General features: G+C 39.7%; 3 protein-coding genes and 2 pseudogenes across 3 annotated transcripts; 3 read left to right on the top strand and 2 right to left on the bottom strand.

Moving 5' to 3' along the window:
* Positions 1-3366: 3366 nt before the first annotated feature.
* On the bottom strand, positions 3367-4134 carry LOC148730491 (uncharacterized). Its single transcript, XM_088761809.1, has one exon. It carries the CDS (start codon positions 4132-4134, stop codon positions 3367-3369), a length of 768 nt encoding a protein of 255 aa, XP_088617935.1.
* Positions 4135-5587: 1453 nt separating this feature from the next.
* LOC148730490 (uncharacterized) lies at positions 5588-7142 on the top strand. The gene has a single exon (XM_088759462.1). It carries the CDS (start codon positions 5714-5716, stop codon positions 6533-6535), a length of 822 nt encoding a protein of 273 aa, XP_088615588.1. The 5' UTR covers positions 5588-5713; the 3' UTR covers positions 6536-7142.
* Positions 7143-8711: 1569 nt separating this feature from the next.
* LOC148730489 (uncharacterized) lies at positions 8712-9747 on the top strand (annotated as a pseudogene).
* Positions 9748-11671: 1924 nt separating this feature from the next.
* LOC148730488 (uncharacterized) lies at positions 11672-13701 on the bottom strand. Its single transcript, XM_088759474.1, has one exon. The coding sequence runs from the start codon at positions 12608-12610 to the stop codon at positions 11843-11845; it is 768 nt and encodes a 255-aa protein (XP_088615600.1). The 5' UTR covers positions 12611-13701; the 3' UTR covers positions 11672-11842.
* Positions 13702-13926: 225 nt separating this feature from the next.
* On the top strand, positions 13927-15008 carry LOC148730487 (uncharacterized; annotated as a pseudogene).
* The last annotated feature ends 248 nt before the right edge of the window (positions 15009-15256 follow it).

Here is a 15256-nt window from a genome sequence, read left to right as displayed (position 1 = left end):
AGTGCTAACATTATCATGATCACGATCACGATGATGATCACGATCACGATCATTATCACGATTACGATCATGATTACGATCACGGTTTACTTTTCTTAATGCGACAATGACATTTTGTGTAGGTCGGTAATCGTTCCCGCCGGTTGTGATTCGTGAAAAAAACTTTTCAACCAAAACATAAACTTATGTGAACTTTTATTTTTTGCCAAAATTGCAAATACATTGCACCGGAAGGTGAAGCTCTAAAAACACTCAAAGGAAATTAAGTAAGTACTACAAATGTACTCGATTTGTTGAGATAGCAATGACACAGTGAAACTACTTTTCAATACGTCTGTCTGTGCTCTTCGACAGACTTCCTGTGTCATTCGCAAAAAAGATCACCTACATCGATCGCACCAACAATTATTAAAGAGGACTCGATTTGAACTCGTTTGTACATCCTTTTGCTTTTGAAAAGTTAATGGATTGTGACTTCCTTTCGCACACCACAACCAAATAAAGACTAGGACGCTTCCATCAAAGTTACAGAGGGAAAAATGACAAGATTAGTTGTCTCAAATACTCGTCGACTATTGCTTTCCGACGCATTTTCCTCCATCACTTCTTTCGTGGGAAACCCACAGGCGCGCAGCAGTGGTTATTTGCTTGAAAAAAATTTTACTGAACATGCGCAGACAAATTGCCTCTTCTAACTAAATCACATTTATTCAAAAAAGTCCCGCCAGGTTAACTCTTTTCAAGAGAACTTGAAACCTTACTAACAAATGGTAAACACCTCAAGTTCTCAAGAACTCGTCAGAAAATCCAACAGTTCCTCTTGATCATACGAGGACTCGTCAGGATGGTAAACAACACATGCGTAATAGACAGAATTAGGAGTCGAAACCCTCAGCCATAAACATTCAAAATCCCTGGAAAGAGGACCATCGAGTCGTTCGATTTTCCAATCTCCCCTGCAAATGACAGCGAGCCACCTCCACCACGATCTAATCTGTCTTTACGAATCATACAAAATCCATTGGAGCAAGCAATCTGAGTTGGATGTATAGGCTTTAGCCAAGTTTCAGTTAAAAAACACAGGTCGCAGTTATTTGTCAACAACTCAGCATCAAGGGCAGGAAAGGCGTCCACTTTAGCAACAGATCTTGTGTTCATTACCATGCAACAAGGAATGATTCTTGGCTGTGAGGTCAAAGTTGAAATAGGTCGAAGTGTTCGGGATCTTGTGTGATTAAAATTAAAATTAATATGCCACGCATGAGTTAGCCGGGAATTAATAATAACAGGAATGAATTTCGATTGCTTCGCTCTCTTCAGGCGAACCAGTCTACCAGCTCTCTTTCTACGGGCACGAAGCAAACCAAGATTCCCTAGAAAAGATATCAGAGTAGGCGTTAGGGTTTGTGATGCAGCGCTTTTTCTAAGAGAGTAGAGTTTTGCTTATTTCGTTCGACAATCAAACTTTGGTTATTTTTCTAGTTTTTAAAAGGTTTACAGAATAAACTGCAGCACCAGAAATGGATTATTTCACCGAACACCGTCGATTTGAAATTACAAACATCGAACACCGTGGGGTTTGAGGTCACCGCAAACCGCAATGCGAGTTGTTCTTCACCGCAATATCGCATTTAAATGAGGGTCAACACTGTAACACCGCAAACTCCAATGTCACCCTCCTTACACCATTAACTTACAGCCCCGCACCAATTGTTGATAAGGAAGTTTCTCCTACAAAGGTGCTGAGGTGTGGAATACCTTCTCCCAGGGTTTGCGTTCTACAGCTTCCTTAAACTGAATACAGCCTTGAAAAGCAGCCTCACAACATGACAGATTTTATCACATTTTATTGGTTAAATTAGCTCGACAGATCTAGAAGTTTTATTAGTAAATTATGCCAAAGGAATTTCTTACCGTTTGTTAATAATGCTACGAATCAATTAATCAATCAATTTATAACTCCTGCCAGACAACCCTTTTCTGACAGCCTGGACGTGGTCGACAGTTATTTATAGATCAATATAGATCAATTTCTATAGCGCATTTCCATGTAAATGCTCTAATGCGCTTTACAACACTGTGCGGGGGACTTTTCCAGACTGCCGGCGGCAGTTTACAATTAATAAAGGAGAAATTTTTACAGATGCCCCCTCCCCCCCTTCCCAGTAAACAGGCCAGACCACATCACAGTAATCTCGTGATGTGGGTTCTTTAACGTCCCTTGCCGAAATTAACTAATTGATAGGTGCAGGAGACGGGACCTCCAGCTTTACGTCCTATCCGAGAAGACGAAGCAATGTGAGTGAAGCGTCTTGCTTAAGGACACAACGTCAAGCCCCAGCCAGGACTTGAACCCGGGCCATCTGACCTAGAGTCCAGCACACTGACCACTGGACTACTCACGCCTCACGCCTCATATTTACGCCGACAGCCGGCGTTGTTACAACTATTTTAAGCATCCTGGACGTGGTCGAGTTTTCTGAGAACTCAGTAGCTTGCAGAGCGCGCTTAATTTTGGCAAGCGAGTGTTCTGTATCTTATTGGCGAAAATTATGGCCGTCATCTTTGATTTTAATGAAAGCGAAAGGCTGGGAGAGAAAAAAATTGTATCGAGTGGGTGAGCAACAATGAAAAAATAAGGAAGGGGTGAGGGTGGGGGACTAAATATTTCGCCCCTTCCCGCTCCCTCTCTCCCCCCCCCCCCCCACACCGTTGACTCTAACTCCATATCAAATATGACCGGTGTAAGAAACGATCGCGTGCTTCTTAACGTTAACTCACCCTAAATAGAATACCTGCACTGCAGGTTAAAAACTCAACGGGGCTCATAACGTTTAAAAAGAAAAGCAAAGCTGTTTTCTTTAAAAGCGTTGGCGGAGTGAAGGGGGATAGGGGGCGTTTTATGTAAATCTACAGAGGGTGGAAATGTCAACATTTTCCCCTCCCTGCCCTTCTCTTGTCTACCGTGACAAAATAAATAAATCAATAAATAAATAATTTAGCAATGGACATTCCACTGGGTGGTTCTTCGTGTCTACTGCTTTTAGATCGGATTGGAATTTGGAATGTTAGTTTTTGCGGAGGGAGGAAAACCGGAGGACCTGCATGGAGAAAAACTTTCGGAGCAAGGACGAGAACCTTACCAACAGCAAACTCAACCCACATGTGACGCCAGGTCCGGAAATAGACCGCATGATCAGACAATCTAATAATAATTTTAATCTAACAATCTACACATCATACAAAGAAGGAAAATAAAGCATCGAAAAGGAGCTAAAACATGTCGGTTGTGCGAATTTGATTAAGAACCTACTATATATGATTGAAATCTTCAAGGAACAGTGTGGCTTCTACTGTAGTTTTTGCTTATTGATGCTTCCGCAAATAAATAATCTCTAAAATGCCATGAATGATCAAGATGCCATTTTTGGCGATAAAAATTGACGCATCTCTCTTGTGCTTAAAGAACAGAACCAAACGAAGGACTAGAAACACACAATTGCCAAGCAAAATCTGAAGAGCGATACGTATGGTGGCTATAAATTTGTAATGAGTCTCGTCCAAAAATCTGTTCTCCTCCAATTGAAAATGCGAAAGAACGAAACTTATGCAAACGAAGACAACGATAGCTGCCTCAAAGCTCTTGGAAAGGCCACGAGAAAGTTCATTTTCCTCCAGAATAACTTCCAGCATTTCAATTCCGTCGAAGAGATCTAATGTTATTTGGAAGGCCAGCTTTGATAAGAGCTCTCGTTCTTCACTATCCGCTTCAAATGTGTTAAGTAACAGCAAGAACACGAGTGGAGTTAGGCAAAGGGTCATCTTCAACACATCCGGGCCAAGGAACAGATCCTTTTCGATTTTGTCTTCGATTCGCCCAAATATTACTCCGATAATGGGTACTAAAGCAAGCCATACATACAGACCCCAAACAGAAAATGCCCAGGTGATGGACTTGTTATTGGACACGATGATAGACCAGAAAATCAAGGATGGTATGTAGAGAAGAAGTAAAGCATACCAGCTATTTTGATTTTCGTAATGTACTGGATACGAAGCGAAGGAAATGTCTTGAAGGATCATCACGAGGAAGAAGGCAGCACGTGCGACCAACGCTAACAACGAACAAGTCATTTTCAAATTTCTGTTTTTTTTTTTTTTGTAGGCTCAAGAAGGCTGCTTACACTAAGAAACTCAGGAATGTGAACTTCGAATTTATAATCATTCTAACGAAGCGTAATTTGAGCCAACTTCGAATTCCTGCGTTTCTCAGAAGAAAAAATTACCATAGACAAAGTTCTTAGAAAGCCTGCTGACCTTACATAACTCCATTGTTAGTAAATTCTTCTGTTTCTATCAGCAAACACGATACAAAAAATTACGACGATAGGCTTTAGCTAACGACGTCTTTTTATCTATCATGTATATTTGCTCCGACTATATAGAACTAATACCTATAGTACCATATAGTTCTTGATCAAAGTAGTGAAATTAGTTTCCCTGCCAATACAGACGTTATTGCTTCCACTGTCTCATCTGAAAAAACTTTTTATGATGCCACTGCTCAACCAACATTATTTGTGAGGAAGTAAGGCAGGGATTATTGGAAAGGTAAACAACCAACATTACGAAATATATACAGAGCAGCTTCGGTTATAAATCTATAAATCGGTGTCACCATAACATATGTGTTTGTGAGCAGATTTCTGCTTGCGATGTTTTATTAATTTTACCGCTCTGAACATTTATTGTACTTTCTGTGTTTGGAAGTGTAAAGAGTTAGTATATCTCAAACTTTTTAATCTTGTTCTAACAGTTAATAAAAACAATTATGCATAAAAAGCTTCAGAGTTGTTAGACTGTAATGTTCTGTCGATCAAAACAGTTTACAATCCTAACCGTTAGACCAAATTGATTATTTTAAGCTAGCCGAACGTCATTTGGTAGACCAAGAAACTCCCCAAAATCTCCACGATTTAAGAGAGGTCGTTGAAAATGATTTTCATACAGTCGCACGCTTTGTTACCTTTCACCTAGATCCTTCTATCAGATTCCATTTCTTCCGGGGAATCCCCTAAAACTGACTGAACATTTCTCAGAAAGATAAGCTTGGTGCAGTTTCGATAGATTTCTCGGAAATGTTAGAGTGGGAGTAAATATTAGAAATGACGTTCAAAAGATTAAAAGAAAGAATTGCAAATTCATTTTATACAAATAATCTAAGCTTCATCGTCATGACGCAATTAGTGAAAAATGAGTAGTGATCGGGGAACCCCGAATCATTGTTATGCAACACTTTTCTCAGAAACTCCGTGTCATCGGGCTAGATTTCTCGGAAATTGCTGATTTGACAGCTCCAGATTTTCAGCGAATTAATTTTTCTAACAAAAATCTCGTCAGTTCAAAATCTTAAGCCTTTTTTCTTACTTCTAATCGAGAGTAAAAAAGGAAACAGAGAACTGTAGATTAATGAAGCTGCATAACAATATTAAGTCTCCAGCAGCGACCAAATTACGTGTGCAAAATGTCTGTAAATGTGAACTTCTGGAATATTCGGGTAATTCCCTTTTGCATCATTTGATCAAGATCGTTGTAGGTCACCTCATTCGCAGCCAAGTTTTGCTAAACAAATATACAGTATCAATTATTATAGCAGTAGTAAGCATAATTTGCCTAGATCGTTCATTTTTAGACAACTTTCCCACACGTAATTATGGCTTCGTTTTTAACATGGCTTGGACGATTGGCTTTCTTCGGTCTGATAATTACACAGTGCATGTTTCTGTCTGCTTATCTCGCCAAGTATGAAGGCAGTTCCAAGTGGTATTTCACTGCCACTTCCTTTGGGCCAGCAGTTTTGTTTTGGATTCTACGTTTATTTCTCAAAGGGCTGTACCTTGGCTACCTCTTTCGAATTTGGGTTCTGTACATTGTGGCTTTTGTTATAAACATGGCAATGGTATTTGGATTTGTCGGAGATAGAATCGACAAGACCGAGCTTTTAGGTCCAAATGTATTGAAGGGGATTCTGTGCATAACACCACCTCTGCTACTACTGTTGTTAAACACAGGTGATCTCTATGATTCAGACGGAGATGAAAAGAAAGAAAAAGAAAGAGAGCTTGTTTCCAAGTTGTGTTTTCCCATGGCCGTCGATCTGTTGGATGGAATCGAGATGATCGACATCGTGTTGGAAGAAAGAGAGCACGACATAGGAATACCGAAAGCATTCGGTGCAGCAATGATCGCGTTGGCTTGCCTCAGCATGTCTCTATCTCCCTGGCAAATGGCAGAAAACGAACTCACCGAAGAGGGACCGAAGATTCGTCTTCGTCCCGCATTTTACCGCAATATCGCTCAAATAATTTGCATAAATCTACCATTCTTAGTTATTCGTGCAGTGGTGTTCTTTATGTTTGGCAAAGACGAGTCCATCTTCATCGCCAAGAACGCCATAGCGATAGTACTTTCCATTTTAGAAATTCGTAATATACGCCGTTTACATAGTGTTGAACAAGAAAATCCAGTAGTTTAGAATAGGTACATTTTTCTCGCTCCTCTATTCGTTTAGATCTCATTATGCATTCTTAATTTTGTAGTACGTTTTGCAAGGAACGAATTCCCACTTTAATTATGTAACTATAGGATTTTAAGTTATCGAGTTTTTATGCTAGCGCTAAAAATCATGATATAAAATTCAGCGTAGAAACGGTGAGATCTTGCCAAGCTAAACAAAACGTAAACACTATCAGTTCCTATTCAATCAGCCGTAAACAGTTGTTATTATATCATAACTGTAATTAATGTCAAACTGTAACCGTCACCTGTCATGTCCTTTTGTGCAGTTGTTATCCACGAGAACTTTTCGAAAGTAATTAATCTTGTAAAAGGCGAATTCCTGCCTAACCAATCGATATTGTAGTAGATTACGTGATCCTTTAGATAATTCATGGCATTACCTAATCCTTTGTACAGTAGGCTTAAATACAGCTGTTTTGAAAAGCTTTCTTTGGTCGAGCCAGTTCTGGCCAGGAGAAACTACGCTAGGTCGAGCCAGTTTTGGTCAAGTTAGTTTAGATCAGGCCAGATTAGGGCCACGTCAGTTCAGTAGCGGTTGCAGAATAAATTTACTTTGGAGGCAACCTTGTTGTTAGTCATTGTACTAAGGATAGTCATCAGCCGTAAAAGATTCCGGCCTTAATTCCCGCAGCCAGCGAGCACCCCCAGGCAAGCCTTTTCCCAGAGGAAGTTTATAGAGTTGTTCCCGTCTGTCCGTCTATTTGTGAAGGCAAAATCCTGTTTTCACAGTCAGTCTCCAGTAACCTAAACTCGATTTTTGCTTTCGATATAGTTAGTTGTAGTTTTTTAGGTTCTGCAAACTGTACATAAAGCTTGCAGTTTATTTTATATCATGTATCTCAAATTCCATCTTCCGAGGGGTAACTATCAGACCGATAGTTCCGAGACATAAACACTCTATCGCTTTTATTGTTTACCACTAAATTTTCTTCCGCGCCTACAGCTTGTCACAAATGTCAATAATTCGCAACCGTACATTGGCTAAATAATACGTTATACCTTTCAGAATTGAAAGGTCACTGTTTTTCCGATCTGCCTAACTTCGCGGCCGTCAAACTATTCAAAACTTTTCACGAATGAGTACTATCAATCCAGGTATTTTCTGCGGACGGGCACTATGGGCTGATAGTGTCTCTCCACGGATGAACACTATCGCGTCACGTGATCGATTTAAACTAATGAGAACCGGAGAAAATGTAGTGGTGAACTATAATTATTATTATTATTGCTATTTGTCAGACTCTATAACCTTGTTCTAACAGTTGATAAAAGCAATTATGCATAAAAAGCTACAGTGCTGTTAGACTCGATGGTCTCTCGATCAAAACAGTTTACAGTCCTAACTGTCAGACCAAATTGATTATTTTATGCTAGCCGAACGTCATGTAGTAGACAAAGAAACTCCCCAAAATTTCCACGATTTAATTAAGAAAGGTCGTTGAAAATTATTTTCATAAAGTCGGACGCTTCGTTATGTTTCACCTTGATCCTTCTCTCAGATTGTTATTCTTCTGGGGAATCCCCTAAAACTGACTGAAGCAAAAACATTTCTCAGAAAGATAAGCCTGGTGCAGTGGGAGGAAATATTAGAAATGAAGTTCAAAAGGTTAAAAGAAAAAATTGCAAATTAATTTTATACAAACACTCTAAGAAGAGCAAAAGATGGCTCTATCGTCATGACGCAATCCGTGAAAATGAGTTGTGTTTGGGGAATCCCCGAATCATTGTTATGCAACACTATTCTCAGAAACTCCAAATGTCACCTCGCAAGATTTCTCGGAAATTGCTGATTTGACAGTTCGAGATTTTCAGCAAATTCATTTTTCCAGCAAAACTCTTCGCGTCAGTTCAAAATCTTTCGACTATTATTTTTTTTTTCTTTTTAATCTAGAGAAAAGAGGAAACAGAGAACTGCAGATCAATGAAACTGCATAACAGTAATTAAGTCTCAGGCGGCGCCCAAATTACATATGCAAAATGTCCGTGCATGTGAGCTTCTGGAATATTCTAGTAATTCCCTTTTTGCATCATTTGTTCATGATCGATGTGGCGTCACCTCATTCGCTGCTAAGTATTGCTATAAAAATATACGTAGGAAGCACAATTTGGCTACGCAGTAAGATCGTCTATTTTTTAGATAATTAGGGGCTTCGTTTTTAACATGGCTCGGACGATTGGCTTTCTTCTGTTTGATAATAATGCGCAGTGCATGTTTTCCTCTGCCTATCTCGCCAATTATAAAGGCAGTTCCAAGTGGTATTTCACGGCCATCTTCTTTGGGCCAGCTGTTGTTTTTTTGCATTCTTCATTTATTTTTCAAAGAGCTGTACCTTGGCTACCGGTACCTCTTTCAAATTTGGGGTCTGTATATTGTGGCTTTGGTTGTAAACATTGCAATGGTATTTGGAATCGTCGGAGATGGAATTGACAAGACCGAGTTTTTTGGTCCAAATGTATTGAAGGCGATTCTGTGCATTAAGCCACCTCTGCTATTACTATTGTTAAACACAGGCGATCTCCACGATTCAGACGAAAATGATAAAGAAAGAGAGCTTATTTCCAAGTTGTGTTTTTCCATGGCCGTCGATCTGTTCGATGGAATCGAGATGATAGATATAGTGTTGGAGTAAAGAGAGCACGACATTGGAATACCCAAAGCATTCGGTGCAGCAATGATCGCGTTGGTTTGCCTCAGCATGTTGCTATCTCCCTTGCAAATGGCAGAAAACAAACTCACTGAAGAGGGACCGAAAATTCGTATATGAAACCGCATTTTGCCGTAATATTGTTCAAATAGTTTGCGTGAACTTTCCATTCTTGGTTATTCGTGCAGTGGTGTTCTTTTTGTTTGGCAAAGACTAGTCCATCTTCACTGCCAAGAGCGCCATAGCAATGGTACTTTCCATTTTGGAAATTCGTAATCTACGCTGTTTACGTCGGGTTGGACAAGTAGATCAAGTAGTTTAGAATAGGTACATTTTTCTAGCTCCTCGATTCATGTTAAGATCTCATAAAGCATTTTTATTTTTCTACTACGTTTTGCAAGCAGCAAATTCCCATTTTAATTAGTCTCTAGTAACCTAATGCGAGAAGGCTCGTTTTTTGCTTCCGATATGGTTATATTTTTTATGTTCTGTAAACTGTACATAAAGCTGGCAACTTATTTTATGTCATGTATCTCTCTTTTCATCTTACATAGACTAGATTATTGTCTTATATCCAGTTGAATTTGATGAGAAGGAACTATGGGGCGTATAATTTGCGCTGAAATAGCAGTTGATGTTTTTATCAAGTGCACCTCTTAGACTTATTGACTTTACGTTAATTCTTTTTCACCTTGAATAATGGGACTATTTTCTACACGAATCAGCCATGAATACCTCAGTGAAGTAAACATATTGATAAATCATATTTATTCAAAACGCCTTGTGAGGTTAACTCTTTTGAAGAGAACTTGAAGCCTTATTTATTTAAAGATGCACGCGGTGGGTTGCTACGCACGAAGAAGCTAAAGTCGCTCCCGGCTATCGCTTCGAGCGATAACTTACAGAGGGGGACATGGGGGTTAAGAATACCGCAGCACTGCGAACAAAATTTAAATTTATTTAAAGATGCACGCGGTGGGTTGCTACGCACGAAGAAGCTAGAGTCGCTCCCGGCTATCGCTTCGAGCGATAACTTACAGAGGGGGACATGGGGGTTAAGAATACCGCAGCACTGCGAACAAAATAGAACAGACATCGCATGAAATATTATTAACGCACTGACAACTCGATATAATCTAAGTCTAAAGATTCACCTGGTCTGGTTTCACTCATCTTTCCACGCGCTGGTCTTTGGCTGGGGGATAGTGCGTATGATAGAGGTCCAGAGGTCAAGTAAAATATTGACGAACATGGCTTGGGGTTAATTAGCTATTGTTCATAAAGAATAACTCGGATGTTTTGCTGATTTTTCTTCGACAATCAACCTTGGGTTTTTTTCTAGTTTTTAAAAGGGTTAAAGAATAAACTGCAACCCCGGAAATGGTTTATTTCACAAAACATCGTCGATTTGAAAGTACAAACATCGTACACCATGAGGTTTGAGATCACCAAAAACCGCAATGCAAGTTGTTCTTCACCGCAATATCGCATCATAAAAAGGGTCAACACCCCAATACCACAAACCTCAGTCTCCCCCTCCTTACACCACATCTTACAGCCCCGCACCAATTGTTTATATAGAAGTTTCTTTCACAAAGGTGCCGTGGTGTGGAACAACTTATCCCAAGATTTGCGTTCTGCAGCTACCTTAAACAGAATTCAACACAGCTCCGAATGAAACACAGCATCCTTGAAGACTGAGCAGCCTCGCAACATGACAGATTTTACCTCATTTTATTGGTTAGAATAGCTTGGTAGAATTAGATGTTTTACTTGTAACTGAACTATTCTAAATGAATTTTTTACCGTTTGCATATAAAGTTATCAATCAGTCAATCAATAAATCAATCAATCAATCAATTTACAATTCCTGCAAGACAACCCTTTTCTGACAGTCTGATAGCGCCCTGCCTTGCCGCTTCAGCTGGCTCAGCGGCGTTCTTACAACATCCTAGACGTTGGTCGAGTTTTCTGAGAACTCAGTAGCTGGCAGAGCAGGCTTAATTTTGGCAGGCGAGTGTTCGGAATTTTATTAGTGAAAATTATGGCCGCAATCTTTTATTTTAATAGAAGCGGAAGGCTGGGGAGAGAAAAAATTTGTACCGAGCAACAATGAAAGAGTTAGGAAGGGGTGAGGGCGGGGGAGGGAATACTCCCCCCCCACCTCGTCGACTCCAAATCAAACATGGTCGGTTGAATATACGATCGCGCACCTCTTAACGTTAACTCGCCCTAAATAGGACGCCCCCGGTGTAGGCTAAGAACTCAACGGGGCTCACGACGTAAAAAACGAAAGGCAAAGCTGTTTTCGTTAAAAGCGTTGGCGGGAGTGAAGGGGGATAGGGGGCGTTTTATGTAAACTTACAGAGGGTGGCAATGTCAACATTCTCCCTTCCCTGTCCTTCTCATGTTTACGTAAAGTGACAAAATAAACCGCGGATCAGACATAATCTTATATTAGATTTAATGTGCCATCCGACTCCTATCAAACTACACAGTATGCAAACGAGGAACATAAAGCATCGAAAAAGAGCTAGAACATGTCGGGCATGCGAATTTTATGAAGAACCTACTACATTTGGTTGAAATCTTCATCAAGGTTGTTTCCTAATTTTCGCTTAATGATGCTTCCGCAAATAAATAATCTCTAAAATGCCATGAATGATCAAGATGCCATTCTTGGCGATAAAAATTGATGCATCTCTCTTGTACTTAAAGAACAGAGCCAAACGAAGGCCTAGAAACACACAATTGCCAAGCAAAATCTGAAGGGTGATACGTATGGTGGCTATATATTTGTACCTAGACTCTTCCAAAAATCTGTTCTCCTCCAATTGAAAATGCGAAAGCACGAAACTTATGCAAACGAAGGCAATGATAGCTGCCTCAAAGCGCTTGGAAAGGCCATGAGAAAGATCATTTTCCTCCAGAATAACTTCCAGCATCTCAATTCCGTCGAAGAGATCTAATGTTATTTGGAAAGCCAGCTTTAATAAGAGCTCTCGGTCTTTCCCCTTGGTTTCAAATGTGTTAAGAAACAGCAGCAAGAGAAGTGGAGTTAGGCAAAGGGTCATCTTCAAGACATCCGGGCCAAGGAACAAATCCTTTTCGATTTTGTCTTCGATTTGCCCAAATATTACTCCAATCATGGGTACTAAAGCAAGCCATACGTACAGACCCCAAACAGAAAATGTCCAGGTGAGGAGCTTGTCATTGCACAAGATGATAAACCAGAGAATCAAGGATGGGAAGCAAAGAAGCAGTAAAGCATACCAGCCATTTTGATCTTCGTAGTATGCTGGATACGAAGCGAAGGAAACATACTGAAGGATCATCACGAGGAAGAAGGCAGCACGTGAAACCCAAGCCAAAGGTGAACAAGCCATTTTCAGAGTCAAATTGCTGTTGTTGTTGTAGACTCAAGAAGGCTGCTTAAACTGAGAAATTCCGCTCACCCAAGAATGAGAACATCGAATTTATGATCATTCTCACGATGCGTAATTTGAGCTAACTTCCTGCGTTTCTTAGAAAAAACAATTATGTAACACAAACGAATGTTAAAGTTTCTAGAAAGCCTGCAGACCTCATTTAATTCAATTTTTAGTAAATCCTTCTGTTTCTATCGGCAAACTCGAGTAAAATATAAAGATGGCAAGGTTTTATCTAACGATGTCGTTTAAGACCTATTAAGAAATATAAACAAAGCATGCAGGTTCAGTTATAAATCTAAACGTTGACTTTTAAAAATAACGTTAACTGAGGAAAATTCATCGGCCATAGTCACGATTTTTGGTGGAACAATTTATGGAGTTAATTTACGTTACGGAAAAGAAGAGGAAAAATGTTCTCATTACGCTATTAGGGAAGTCTGAAACAGTTAGATTAAAATATGAGTATAAAGCATTAATATAAGAAAAGCACACACGTAGTAAATATGATAAGTAGTTTTTTAGAAAAGCCGGGCCGTTTTCTAGGTAAAAATTACTAGTAATTTTGAACGACGTTTCGACCTCGCTGAGGTCATTTTCAAGCTGATGAACAGGAAAATTTTTACATATATGTACTAAATTCAAGACGTGGGAATGATAAAGGCAATAAAATATGGAAATATGTAAACGCTGGGTGTAAAATGGAAGTGATAAAATTACAAAGCAGACAATACGAATAAATTAATATGAGAGTTGACGAAAGTAAACTATAAATTATACGAAGATACCGTAAATTATTATAAAAATAGCTTTGCGCGGATTGAGTCTGACTGTTTGTTCAAGCTTGGCTTAATTTCTTTTATAAAAAGCATCTCGTAAATTAGGCAGTCCAGTTTACTTTTGCATTTCTTCAGGATTTTGAAACTGTGATGCAAGTCACTTGGGGTATGCCCATGCCGAGTTAGCAAAGTGGCTGGATGAAAAACTCAAACCACTATCAACCAACAGTCACACAATCAGTGATATTTATGAGTTCGTGGATACTCTCCATGATTTGGAAGTAGATGATCGTTGTGTCCTTGTTTCATACGATGTAACTTCGCTCTTTACCAACGTTCGTGTCGACGAAACAATAGCTATCCTTGCTGAAAAAGCGTTTCAGGACGACGGGTTCAATAAAGAACTTTATCTCAGCATCACAAAAGCAGAGCTGGTAGAGCTGTTGAATATTGCCACAAAGCACCAGTTATTCCAGTTCGAGGGCAACTTGTACGAACAAATCGATGGCGTTGCCACGGGATCGCCACTTGGTCCCCTAATGGCCAATGCATTCATGTGCAGTATCGAAGATCGACTCGAGGAACAAGGCAAAATGCCCGAATTCTACAAACGGTACGTAGACGACACACTAAGCATAATGGCAGACACCGAAACAGCTGAAAAGTTCCTAGCTACACTGAACGAAAATCATCCTTCGGTCAGCTTCACCATGGAACTGGCCGTGAACGGTAAACGTACCGTCTTTTCTGGGAACTGAAATTATGCAACGAAATTGCCGTCTGGAAACAAGGTGTACAAGAAGCCATCTGATACTGGTCTGTTATTGCATTATCAGAGTCAGGTCGACGTAAGATATAAACAATCATTGCTTAAAACAATGCTAAATCGTGCCTTTAAATTGTCATCTAACTGGCAATTTTTTCATCAAAAGTGCGAAAGTCTCACCGAAACCTTCTCGCGACTCAAGTACCCAACTCAACTACTACATTCGACCATTAACGATTTTGTCACGAAAAAAGTGTCTGGGGATCCAGGGATCAATCAAACGTCTGACGAAAAAAAAAAAACACACCCGTGCGAATCATACTTCCTTTTAAGGACCAAACATCAGCAAATTCCGTACGGAGGCAACTTGGCGGTCTAAGCCGAAAAATTGGAACCGACATTTCTCCTGTGTACACTAACAGAAAGATCGGATATGAGTTAAAACCAACGGAAAAGAAGCCCAACATCATCAATCAGTAGCGCGTCGTGTATTATCTTAAGTGTGGTCTGTGCGATGCAGACTATGTCGGCTACACATGCCGGCACCTCTACCAACGTGCTGAAGAACACAAAGCGTCTCAGTCTTCAATCGGGAACCACATTAAAGAGCGGCGTGGGCATACCCAAAGTGACTTGCATCACAGTTTCAAAATCCTAAAGAAATGCAAAAGTAAACTGGACTACCTAATTTACGAGATGCTTTTTATAAAAGAAATTAAGCCAAGCTTGAACAAACAGTCAGACTCAATCCGCGCAAAGCTATTTTTATAATAATTTACGGTATCTTCGTATAATTTATAGTTTTACTATCGTCAACTCTCATATTAATTTATTCGTATTGTCTCCTTTGTAATTTTATCACTTCCATTTTACGCCCAGCGTTTACATATTTCCATATTTTATCGCCTTTATCATTCCCACGTCTTGAATTTAGTACATATATGTAAAAATTTTCCTTTTCATCAGCTTGAAAATGACCTCAGCGAGGTCGAAACGTCGTTCAAAATTATTAACGCTTTCCAAACTATTTTGTGTTTTCCAAAATAGCGTTTTCCGCCA

The sequence above is a fragment of the Stylophora pistillata genome, chromosome 5 (genome assembly GCF_964205215.1).
Source record: "Stylophora pistillata chromosome 5, jaStyPist1.2, whole genome shotgun sequence".
NCBI lineage: Eukaryota > Metazoa > Cnidaria > Anthozoa > Scleractinia > Pocilloporidae > Stylophora > Stylophora pistillata.
This window is presented reverse-complemented; position numbering and strand designations above follow the sequence as displayed.